The sequence below is a fragment of the Austrofundulus limnaeus genome, unplaced genomic scaffold, assembly GCF_001266775.1.
Source record: "Austrofundulus limnaeus strain Quisiro unplaced genomic scaffold, Austrofundulus_limnaeus-1.0 Scaffold61, whole genome shotgun sequence".
Taxonomy (NCBI): Eukaryota; Metazoa; Chordata; class Actinopteri; order Cyprinodontiformes; family Rivulidae; genus Austrofundulus; species Austrofundulus limnaeus.
In genome coordinates this window covers 898568-911623 of record NW_013952463.1, presented here as the reverse complement: position 1 = coordinate 911623, position 13056 = coordinate 898568, and the positions used below count along the sequence as shown (strand labels likewise).

General features: G+C 38.3%; 1 protein-coding gene across 2 annotated transcripts; it reads right to left on the bottom strand.

Moving 5' to 3' along the window:
* Positions 1-7453: 7453 nt before the first annotated feature.
* On the bottom strand, positions 7454-12238 carry fhl5 (four and a half LIM domains 5). 2 transcript variants are annotated; one of them, XM_014009746.1, is made up of 6 exons: positions 12127-12238; positions 11827-12049; positions 11508-11682; positions 9486-9655; positions 9144-9330; positions 7454-9035 (listed from the first exon to the last, which is right to left on the bottom strand). In XM_014009746.1, the coding sequence occupies exons 2-6, from the start codon at positions 11986-11988 to the stop codon at positions 8884-8886; spliced, it is 846 nt and encodes a 281-aa protein (XP_013865200.1). In that variant the 5' UTR covers positions 11989-12049; positions 12127-12238; the 3' UTR covers positions 7454-8883. The 2 variants fall into 2 exon arrangements, with proteins under 2 accessions (XP_013865200.1, XP_013865197.1); XM_014009743.1 differs by having other exon boundaries at positions 11827-12045.
* Positions 12239-13056: the final 818 nt, after the last annotated feature.

The window sequence follows — 13056 nt, the reverse complement described above, 5'->3', positions numbered from 1 at the left end:
GGGGATCCTCCCCCAGAAAATTTTGAATAAAATAGATGCCATTTCCTGCATTCTGGTATTTTTTTTTTACCAGGTTCTTAAACGACTTATTACATACATAAATAAACATTTGATTTAATTATTTCAGAGACAGATTCTTCATTAAACTAGTTCAATCATTTTGTTTTAAACTCACTGCTACAGCTGAGATAAGGTTAATTAATGTGACACAATTTAACATATCCAGTGGCTTTAGGGGTGCCTTTCACTTTCATATTGTTTATTCTTGATTTATTTTAAATTGTAACATGCCAATGTGCCAATAAATGACCATGTTACAACGTATGTTTAAAACTAATAATAATAACTTTACCCAGTGAACAGGTGCAATATTGATAACCACCAACAGTGAATTTAGAGGGGCATTTCACTTTTTTATGATTTAGTGATAGGTCTACTCATAACCAAAAGGAACAGGGTATCATGCAGCTTTCAGAACACAAAATGACACTGTTATGGTGACAAAAAAATTAAATAAAACAAAAAACATTTGTCAGTTTTGTCAATCTGTATGTAATTGTTAAAGCAAAAATAGGTCTACAGGTTCCTTCCTACCCTGGTACGACCTCAATTTCTACCACTTCCACTTTCATATTAAAGTGAAAATTTTAATGACCCATAATTTTTATACTATTCAAAATATAATAAAATTCAGTTTAATCGTGCTGTAGATCAGTGGTTCCCAAAGTGTGGGGCGCACCCCCTAATAGATCGGACTCATCTACAGCCCTGCCAAATTTCATGTTGATTGGTGCAGCCATTTTTGTGCTACGGTTGACCAAAAATCTCCGGAGGAAAAAAAAAAAAAAGGCAGTACGAAAACAATATGGCTCCCGCTTATGCTTCATGTGCGGGGGTCATAATAAAGACTTCTGAGTTCTGGTGCATTTCTGCGTGTGGGGGTCATTATGTTACCGCTATGCGGTATCTAGGTTTCTAGGTCTTCATTTACAGCCGAGAGAGCAAAAGTGCAACAGGGTACATTGAAAATGCAGCAGAACTACATCCAACACTAAACTCAGTAAGAAAAAAAAGGAAAGTTAAATGCGTCGTTAAATTCACCAACGACCCTTTGTCTCCAGAGCTCTGCCTGGACCAAAGATTTTTGCAAGCTTGCCATCTGCATTTTGGTAGGTCTCCCTTATTAACTCCAATTAAAATCCATAAACGTAACTCAGTGGTTATTTGATTTTTATGACCGCCTCAGAAAACCCTTCCAGGAACTACCATTATGACGAGCATTAAAAACAGTGTATTGATATTTGATGTAAATGAGCAAACTGGTCAAATCGCTTGACATATGTGTCAAACTCAAGGCCTATGGGCCAAATGTGGCCCGCCATGCCATTTTATGTGTTCAACAAAAGCTTCAAAGCATATGCTGCTTTAAAGTCAGCATTAACCATAAACTACATCTCCCATAATGCATGCAGATTATTTTACCAGTAAAATGATGGCATCCCACCACTAGGGCAAGGTGCACAGGGTTCAATAGTAGCTACCAATATTTGCAGTGTCAAATCTCTATTTCACTGCATTTTCATTGGCTAATTTTGCTGCAGCCCATATGTACTGGGAAGTGGGAATTTCCCACTTGCAATTTAAGCTGGAATGCCCCTCCAGTGGGAATTCCCTGAAAGAGAGTTCAAAATTCAAGATGGCAGCTACTTACCACAACTCAACTGTGAGTCAAATTTACTTTCAATGTTACTAGTATTTGTTTTATTTATTGCACATTTATTTTGCTGCTGTTTCAATGAAGTAAATATCGCGTAGGGCCCATTATTTATTAGGGGTGCTCAGCCGTATGAGACAAGGATTCTGYCATTTAGTTTAGGCCCTCAAACATCAGCTTTGGACACAGCTCGTTTGAGTGAAAACAGCAGGGTCATGTTTTGTTGCCAAAAATTACGAATCATTTGCTCACATTCAAACATTAACGAGGACACAAACTGAATGCCCAGTGTAACTGTAAACAACATTTTTACAAAAATCCTGGTGAGTTTAAGATACACAAATCCTTAAACCAGGGCTACTCACATGCGGCCCGTGAGTGACCGAAGTCTGGCCCACCAATTGGTTCATTAATCTCTTAAGTTCAAACTCCAGGTTGTCTGTTTTAATAATAAGTTCTTTTAGTGTGGTCTCTAGAAACATCAGAATTTTGGCTAAAAGCTGGTAAAAACATTTTTTGAACACTCAAGATCAAATTACAAGTAGTTGAATATAAAACTAAGATAATTAAAATAAAATTACTTTAAAAATGTGGCAAGTCAGAGATGTAAAAAATTAGGTTAAATACGAGGCACAATGTGTTACTTTTGTTTTTGATGTTTTGATATCACTACTTTTGTTACACTGGGTTCTGTATGTTATATTAATGGTTAAATGCAGCAAAATAAACCAATTCAAAGGTAACAGGTCTTTGTAATACTTGGTTTATTTACATAATGACTTTAATTGCTGGATGTTCGGCCTCTGAGCTGTTGGCCTGCAGTAACTGTGGCCCCTGGAGCAAATTATAGCCCTGCCCTAAACAATCATTTAATGGTGTAGAAATTGCGCTGGAAGGGTAAAATTCAAACCAAAAACAGTAAAAATGTGCGTACTTTGCCCACTTTTATGGTTTTAATCTGTAAATAGTTACACCCAAAGTTGTTCTGAGTACATTGGTGCTTGTGGTACAATGGAACTATTTAATCTAAATAGATTAAGTGGAGAGCTGCATTAGCTTCATTATGTATAAATACTTTTTGTGGGGTGGGGCTTGTGCAGATTTAAGGCAGAACCTGTGAGATGTACTGGGTTTGAACAGACCAGGAGCTGCAGAAGGAGCAGGATCTGCCTGAAATGTCCATCTGAGTCCTGGAGCAGCAGACATCTACAGCCCTATCGTTCCCCTGTTGAAGAGCCCCTGAAGTGTCTCTGATGGGTCACTTACATTCCAACTTCAGTGAGAAAGAAAAGATATCTGGTTCTGTTATTTGATGATAGTTTTGTGGCRATTTAGTTTTTAAAGCTATCTATAGGTGGCTTAGCCCAGTGAATCAGTTAATCCTCTTCCCATCTGAGAGTTGGGAGTTTGATCTTCTGAACTATGCCAAAATGTCTTTAGGCAAGACACTGTACCTCTCTGTAAAACTGAATTCACAAACAGAAACGTCCACAGCTGGGCCTCTGTTTCCTCTTGTCCTGTCAGAATCCAAGCAACACATGCCAGGACCAGACGGCTGCGATTAGGATCTTCCTGAGGACAAAGTACTTCATTCTTCTTTCTTCACATTTAATAAAGTTGACAGGAAATTAGATTATGCAGCCACAGCAGCATCTTACTCACACTTAGTTATGAATCATGAGCTCACAATGGAAAGTTAACACCACTTGTGTATTTCTCTAAAAAATGAATAAAGACATGTTTTGTCTCAAATCTATTATCTGGTGGACTCTTGCTTAAGGTCTGAACACCTCTGATATGAAACAAAAGAAAGTTTGTTCAAATTCAAAACCATAAATGCCTATAAATGAGGCAATTTAGGATGAGGATGATGGGAGGAATTCAGGATCATGTAGAACATTTAGTTGGCTTGAGTAACTCTGCCCTCTGCAGATGGATGTAAGAACATGAGGATTTCTTGATTTCTTTGAAACGATTTACTTCACGTGACCGAAAGAGCCCATCTTCACCCAAGTCTGGAAAAAAACTAAAATAGATTATAATTAATGCATTAAAAAAATCATGTTATAGTTTGGGGTACAATTTTAATTGCATCAATTTGTATTCTATAGATAAATACAAAAGAGAGAAAATCTAACAACTATTCAAAGTTAAAGTGCTGTTTTTCAGATGTTTTATTTAATTTTCACCAGAACAGAATCCCAGTGGTTTAGGCTCAGTCAGAGCCGTCACAAGTTGCTGCAAATTTTCAGATACTTTATGTTCACAAACAGCCACAGGGTGGTGTTATACTCCTCTCTGACGAGTATAAACCTTACACAATCCACCTGACTCCTTTGAGAAAATCTAYAGGCCTATATAAAGAAAAACCTTCCTGGAATGGAGGCAATGACTAATGTTTATTTTTTCTGGCAGAGCTCCTGCAGATCTCTGCTGTGGATGATTTGATCAAAATAGAATCCCTTTTGAGGCACAACTAAAAGGTTCAAGTTGATGATTTCCCTGGAGGCCAGCTCACCTTTACTGAACAAAACAGTAATGAGTATTGACTTGATTTGGACTTTGAATTTATCCAAAGGAACTAATTGCATTCATTTYATTCATCGTGTTCTCAGCTTCAGTTGAGTTTTTTTTTTCTCCTCCCTCACATGAATAGACCCATGAGCGCCAAAAAAAACCCCTTCTTGGTTAAAATGCAGACAGGCAAAAGATGTTCTGCTCCTGACAGTTTTTTTTTAAAGCTAAAACTTTAAATGAAATAACTGAGGCAGAAATCTATGAATGTCTTGAGACAAGAATGATTTAACTCAACTCCAGCTCCTGAGTAACCCCCAAATCAAAAAAAAAAAAGGTTGAGAAGTTTTATAATCGATTTTGCCAACACTAATTTTAAAGTGCCCGTGACATGCATATATCAAATGCAAAGTTAAAGAAAACAGCTTTCTATTTAGGAAACTTGATGTAATACRCAGGATTTTACCAATTTTGTCACATAACTGGTTCAGCCAAAGTGAAACAAGTGACATCAAAGGGGAACCCTTAAAGAAAAAAAAAACTCTGATCTTTGTTTATTGAAACATTTTTATTTGAACTCTGACTCTTTCATCTCTCTGACTGTGACTCAAAATGATCTAAAGAAACATCAGCTTCTTCTCTGGAGTCTGTCTTGTAGCAACGCTCTGGTTACATTAAGACATTCCTTTTTGACATCACTTCCTGTTACCGCGCATGCAGATATCCTAACAACTGCTTCGTCTCTGCTGCGTGAATTGTTTTTGCAATGTTATCTATGTTATCTTAACAAAAATGCCTTCACATTTATTGCGAAAATTTGATGTCACAGGCACTTTATGTCTAATTGTTACCTGTAATCTAAGATTTATCACTGTAGATTATGTTAAGTAAACTGTACTGTTCATGTAAGTCAGACTAAGTTTATGTAGCTAAGATAAGAACAGTAACTTAAACTAAATTGGATCATCTTTAAATAAATTTTACCACCTACGTTGCTCTGACTCAAATCAGATGAGTACAGTAAACACATATTAAATCAGTTAAAAAATAATAATATATGAGTGTAAAATACTTGTTAGTTTTAAATCCAGTTTACTGAATAAAATGGTACTTTTAAATTTATTTACCCATGCTACCTTAATAAAAATATTTGAGTTACATATACTTGTATATATATATATATNATATATATATATGTATGTTTCACTTAATTGTTTAAGTTAATAAAGTTAATAAACTTACACCATTTAAGGCAATCAGTATCCTCAAATTGTTTGAGTTCAACTAACTTATCAGATTTTACAGTGTAAAACTAACCTAAACTCAGTTCACACCTTGATCCTAAACCCAACCCCCAACCCACCAATGACAATTAAACCAAATGGGGACTCGATCTTTGTCCCCAAATGCACCATTTGTCCCCAAATGTAGGCATTTTGTCTTAAAATTGCCCCAAATGTCACCAGAAACAACCCCACACACACACACGTTTGTTTCTTGACCCCGTGGGGACCTTCCATTGACTTCCGTTCATGTTTTTAGGCTTTATATCCTAACCCTGACCATATACTCTAAAATTAACCTCACAGGTACCTACCTGACCCTAAAACTAACCTAAACCTTGGACCTAAGCCTAACCCCACACCTGTAATTTGCATTTGGACCCGTGGGGAACTCTGCCAGGTCCAGATTCACTTCGGTCCCCACGAGGCAGCTTCTTTTGGGAAAATTGTCCACATGTTGTAGGATAAACCCATACACACACACAGACACTTCCAGACATACACAAGCACAAACAAGGCTGCACATATKGTCCAAACAAAGCCAATAGTTTGGCAGACTCCCAGTCTACCACCTGCCTGGACCGAGACTTGATTTGATGTTGGCTGCTTTACCTGGAGTGGAAGGAAAGCTTTTCTCTCTGCTGAGACTTACAGAGTGTTTGCACTGCTTACATGCTGTACACATTCAGCATTTGAGGTAYGAGCTGCCAGCACGTCCCGAGGCCACTGGATGGGAGGGCAAAGCCATCTTTCACTCTTCTGAGCAAACTCGCCTACAGCGATGAGAAATGGGAAAAGGATTTCCCCAGAAAACAAATATCCTCCTGGCAAAATATGTGTTGCTCTATAGCTGCTCTGAAAAAAAAAGAGTGACACATTAAACTTTTTGGCAGCTTTCCCCTAAATATTTAGGGGCACTCAGAAAAAGTTTTCCACAGAGAAAACAGCAACATACTGCCTCTTTTTATGGAAGAAATAAAAGTTCTCTTTCCTCTTCCTATAAAATATTAGAGAACAAAACTGTTGACGTCCACAGGAGTTGTGGTGTCTGCAACCAAGACCACGTCCTGGAGTAGAGGGATCCTCTTAACGTCCTGCCTGTCCACTCTCTGAACACGGATCCAAAGACTTTCCTTCATCTGAAGGATGTAAAGAGCCAAACCCCCTAAATAAAGTTATATGCTAGATTTTTTTTTTCATATTGTGAACCAGCTTCCAGGAGGTGCTCATCTCATAAGACTAGCAGATGGTTTAAAAGTTGGACTATAATTGTCTTGATCTAATTTTTCTAAATTTGCTTTAGTTTGGATTCAAATCTTCATTTGTAGCTTGGAAGGTAAAGCTGATTTCACTAAAGGCACATTTATTGTTTTCTTACAAGTTTTTTTTACACACAGCATGTGCTTTGGTGCTGGAGTAGGATGGTGAAAAAGTTAAAGTAAATTTGACAGTATTGTATAAAGTATGTCAAAGTGATACTTAAGTATAATATAAGTATCTTATCATAAAATAACTTTGGTAAAATTTAAGTCACCTCAAAAAAATTACTTGATTAAAAGTAAAAGTATCTGACATTTACTGTACTTCAGTACCAAGGTATATTTCTGCTGAAGTGTGATGTGATTTGTTTCACACAGGTGTGATGGATTTCACAAACCAATAAGGCGTCCGTATGATATATTTATACTTCTCATTCAACCACAATGAAATTCAATCTATCTGGGAGGCATGGGGTAGCTGTATAGTTTTATTTATTTTTTAAATAACAAGTCAGAATGAAAACAAGCCAACATGAAACAGGAGTAATGACTTYCTACTTGTCCTGATGCATCTCAGTAATCCARGTAGAAAAATCAAAAAGAAAAAAATTAGTAGGTCCTCTGGAGTTCTTAAACATTTCGTCTCTCCTTTAAGAGACTTCTTCAGTCTGATGAGYTTCAGGTGAACTCAGCCTTATAAGCACTGCCTCCACATGGACAAACAGGTTGTTCACATGCAAAAGAGGACCATCAGCCAGAGGACATGTTTGGTTGATGGTTAACGAAACATTTCATTAAAGAAGGAATCGTCTAGAGTTCTTCTTTAAGACGTTTTTTTCTTTTTGACTTTCTACTTCTTACATTTTTTTTCAATGTAAGGAGTAGAAGTAAAAAGTAGGCTGAAAAAGTAATATATAGATGATCTAACTTTCTACTTAAGTAAAGTAGCAAAGTATTTGTTCTTAATTACTTTACACCTCTGCATTTTTCCACTTTGGAAGTCTCAAGAATACACTGCCTGGCCAAAAAATAAGTCGCCACCTGGATTTAGCTAAGGTCTGTGATCTTGGGTTGCTGTTGGTCAGGTCTAGGTTCAGCAACAGTATGTGCTGAAAAATGAGGTCAGCTGATTACCTGAATATACTGAATGACTAGGTTAATGGACAGGATAATGCCAGGATTGATCAGGCTGGAATTGTGAAAGAGTGATTTGGGGAGCATGAGTCCAGATCTTAACCCYAMTGAGAATCTTTGGGATGTGCTGGAGAAGGCTTTGCACGGCGGTCAGACTCTACCATCATCAGATTTTGATAAAAAATAATGCATCAACAGATGGAAATAAATCTTGTGTTTGTCATTTCTGTATGCATTTCTGCCATTTAATCTCCATTTAATTCCTTCCAAATAGTGTATTTTCTTTCTTTAAACATCTATGCTAACATTTTACAGAATAGGATACTTTCACAACAAATGTTTAAACAATACRTAACGTTAGAAAAGCTTACTGCTGGTTTGCACAAGAAGCAAAAACAAGCTATAATTGAAAAGACTTCTGCATATCTCCACAATGAATCAAACATACCTCCACTGGATTGCATTAACAAATCACATACATTTCAAATAAGCAAAACTGGATTCATTCCTTCTTATAATTTTTTAACAAAAAATACATCATTTTATTCTTTCTTGAGGTGTAAATATTTAATATTGTGTAAAATGCATTCAGGGTTTCTGCTAACAATTATACTCAGTGACTGACAAGCAAACTGGTTATTCTTTTCAAATAATCTTGTCAAAGTTTTGGCTAAAAATTCCCTTATTTTATTTTTATTGGCATGAATAGATATGGAGTTTTTTTTTCCAATAGCAAAAAATCAAACAAAGAAAAAACTAAACTAAAACAAAAGAACAAAAACAAAACAAGTAATTCAAGTCAACAGAAAATGCACAAAACCCACCACAATTTTAAGTATTAATGAAATCCTTGCTGTTTTATAAGTTAAGTCAACACAAAACTCTGATGCACACCAATCAGCCAAAACAGTATGAACACCTGTCTTAGCAAGAGGAAATCCTAACGTGAGTTGCAGGGATTTGGATGAAGCCGTTTCAGTCATTTTTCCCTCCCACAGTCGGTGCACAAAATGTTGTCTCGCTGAGTGAGGAAGCCACGCCCCACCAGCGACATCGAGCATTGCAGGCAGGTGAAACACTCGCTATGCCACTGGCGTTCCTCAAAAGAGATATATTTGGCACCTGCCAAACCTGTACATCACAATCACATATTCAGAACTGTGGAAATGACATCAGGTAAACACGTTCCGCTGGGAGAGAGGGACGTTATTTTAGAATAAGTGGAAGTAAGTAACTTACAAGAAATGGACTTGGTGCAGCCCACACACTTCTTCGCAAACAGGTTGTTGAAGCACTCGAGGCAATATGGGTAATTCTCCCTGGAGGTGAAGCGCTGGCCTGATAACTGCTTCCTGCAGCCAATGCAGAGGAAACACTCACGGTGCCAAGGCTTGTCTTGGTAGGTCACACCACCTGTTGTGATGGCCTGGAGATAGGCAGAACGCAGGAAAATTACAATATTTATCTGTAAATGTCTATATTTGTAAAAACATAATTTCATTAAGTCCTTGTATTCATGGTTTAGTTCCAAAATTCAAGAGAGAAAGTCATGAGGAAACACAAAGATAGATGCAACTCTACCTTTTTACAYGCACAGCACTGGTATGCAAACTGCTTTTCGAAGCAGGGCACACAGAAGTGGCTGGTGTCTTTGGGGATGAAGGACTTGGTTCCTATTGGCTGCTGGCAGCGGTGGCACAGGAAGCAGGTCTCATGCCAGCTGTTCCCCTTGTATTCCATTTTACGAGAACCTGGCACAAGAGGAAAGATCAGCTAAGCCTGCATATGGTCCCTCAATGACAGAATTACACCATGCCATAAATAGTGCAGTCTGCAGGGATGAGTCTGCCCACTGTAGATAAATCTGCAAAGTGTGTTTTTTCAAAGAAACTAAAGTTTTTTAGTTTGCCATAATGTCAAATACATTCACCAAAGCTTACGGTAAATAATTTGAATAGTTTATATGTTTATTTATTCATTGTTGTATTGTAAGCTTGAATAAATTAACTAACTCTAACAAGTGCAAATAACAAACAAACATAATTATTAGCACCATCTTGCAGGATTTTTGCTCCATGTCATTTAGACCCGAGGACAGCAGGAGGGTCACCACAGGTCATGAAATAATAACTGTCAAATTCATCATGAACATGTTCTGGTATGGATGCTGCTAGACTCATCTGATGGCACAGATTCAGAGGATATTGTGTTTTAACACTTAAGGCCAAAAAAAGTTGATTTTTTTAAAAATAAGACTGTTTTAAAATCTCTGTATTATGAACTATAAAATGTACTCGCTGTCATTGATCTCGATGTGCAAATCATTGAATAATCTGAGCCAGAATATTATATTCACAAAGTCCTCCTGCATCATATGAAGAACATTCCCAAGATTAAATGCAAAATCTTGAAAAACTCAACCATGCATTTATTTTTGAACATGTTACTGTGACAGTGTCTTCACAGCTCTGCCTAAAAAGTCTACCAGACAGCTGCAGCTGATCCAGAACACTGCTGCCTGAATCCTCACTAAAACTGAGAAAGTAGACCACATCACCCCAGATCTTAAGCCCTTACWCTGGCTCTCTGCATGTCAGAGAACARMGTTTAAAATACTCCTGTTAGTTTAATAAATCATTGAATGACTTAGTAACAAAATGCATTAAAGATTTGTTGTCATTCTATCTAAACCACTCAGGACTTCTGGTTCAAGTCTACTCTGCATCTGCAGCATCAAACCAAACATGTAGAGGCAGCATTCAGTCTTTACAGGCTCCACTTTCCAGAAATCTGTAAGAAAATTGAAACCCTTTTAAATCCAGGTTAAACCCCTCACTTGTTTAGTGTTGCCTTTGACTGTTCTGTTTAAAATTTGAACAGCAACATCATTCATTTCAGTCGRTGGTCCGACTTTTTGTCTTGATGCTAAAATGTGTTTTACAAATAAACTTACCTGGCTTATGAATAATTAGCTCCAGAAAAAAAAAGATGAAGAGCAGATGAGCTTGTTAAAAGCAGGGAGTCAAAGTTTATTCTGCACCTTGGAAACAGTCACTGAAAGAACAACTGCAGAGTTTCTATTATTAGACATTGCTTTGTCGCCTAATGTTACCTGTTGTCACGATCGAAACAGAACTTTTAATCCACTTACTTTAAGATTATTTTAAAAGTCTGGAATTTCACAAATKAAATGGAGGGCAGCACAATCTGGAGGAGATTGCAGGATGACCTCCCAGCCTAGGACCTTTTTTGTGGGGAGTTTGCATGTTCTCCACGTGCACCCATTGTGTTTTCCCCTGTACTCCTATTTCCTCCCACAGCCCAAAAGTATGCATGCACTCTAAATTGTCCCGAGGTGTGAGTGAGTGTGAATAGTTGTCTGTCTTGTTTGACCCTACGTGTCCCTGTGATGGACTTGAAACTTGTCCAGGGTGCACCCCGCCTCTTGCACAGTGACCGCTGGAGATAGACACGAGCTCCACCCCCACAGCCCAGAAAGGAGAAAGCGGGTAAACAAAATAGATGGATGATTGAACTAAGCCATATGATCACAGTAAATATGACACATTGCACAGTTCACCCAGCTCTTATAGGTCTCTGTACCTGGCATGACAGTTTTCTTGCAGGTGCTGCACTTGGAGGAGTAATCRTGTGCATAGCATTCAGTGCAGAGCAGTAAATCCTCCTTGGCTGCAAAGGCCTTTTCTGCCAGTGAGCGACTGCACTTTGCACACTTGAAGCACTGCTCATGCCARTGGCGATCCTTATAGGACAAGTCCTGAGATGGTTGAAGATATTACTTGAATTATTTGTTTCAAATGAATTCATGTAACCAGAATTAACATGCACCAAACTACTCTCTGTAACATTTGTGTCTATATCACAGCACACTCCTGAGGCTACTTTCATTGTGCTTCCTTACCTTGCAGTTACAGCCGATAGGTAAAGAGCAGCCCTCACAGCAGTTGGCAAATAGGTTTTCGTAGCACTTTGTGCAGTACTGCGTGTCATCTTTCATTATGTATTTCTTCCCCAGCAGAGAGTCTTTGCAGTAATGGCAATCAAATCGCTCAGTGGTGGACATTTTTTCTCACTCTTTTTTTTCAGAGCGGGAGGAGGACAGTACAGCRATTTCTTCTTTCTTTCTTCAAGCAAGAAAAAAGGTCAATATTTTCCCTTGTTTCTTTCTAAAAAGTCATGCTGCATTAAAAGAGGTTTTTACCTGAGTTGATGTGGAGCAAGAATGAGGYTGAATTTAGGGACTGCAGTTGTCCAGACACTGGGGGTGAGGCTAGGGATGAACGGGGGGTCGGAGAGGATTATGGGGGTATCTACTGAGAGACTCTTCTATAAATACAGGCCTACTTATTAGTGGTAATCTCCAGAGAGAATGCACATACTCCCTTGCATCGTCCGTCACCTTTTAAGGTAGCTTGTGGAGCCATCACTGAGCCTTTAAACTTACATAATCCACTCATGCTTTCTCCCAAAATGAACAACAACAACAACAAAAGCAATGAGAATTTAACTTTTATGGTGTTGTTTGGGGAAAAAAATGACAACAAGGTTTTTCACATTTTCAGGAAACAAATACACAACAGTGTAGATTTTGGTGCCATATCAGGGACAGTTGGTCGTTTGGWTGCCGTGACTTGTGTGGACACACTTGTGGCTTTCATTTGTGCYCGCAGCACCACGAGCAACTGCAGATGGCTTACAGGAGGTACGTGCCAGCAGGACACTAGTTGCCAGGTAATAACCGAGCTATATTCAGGATTTCACATTGCTTATCAAGAGCACCTTGGCAACGCTTCAGAAAGTGAAAGCTGCTGAMATAGAGGAGCAGAAGAGGCGGTTTCAGTGTTGACCAGCTTCTGAATCACAGCACTGTTTCAGCTGTTTGTGTTCAAGTGAGTCATGGTTGCTTTCTTCAAGTCTGTAGGAATGAAAATGTTGGCGTGACACAAAACCCATCCTTGTGCTTAATGTTCCAATTCATTGGCACCTTTGGATGACAGTCAGCTAATTGCTCTTGAGCGGTGGCAGGCACATAAATCTGTATCAGTTTTCCAACAAAATGAAGGAGAGGACAAACATCTTTTTAAAAATAGCCTGGAACGACCACCAGCCCAGCCCACCGTCCTAATCCGTC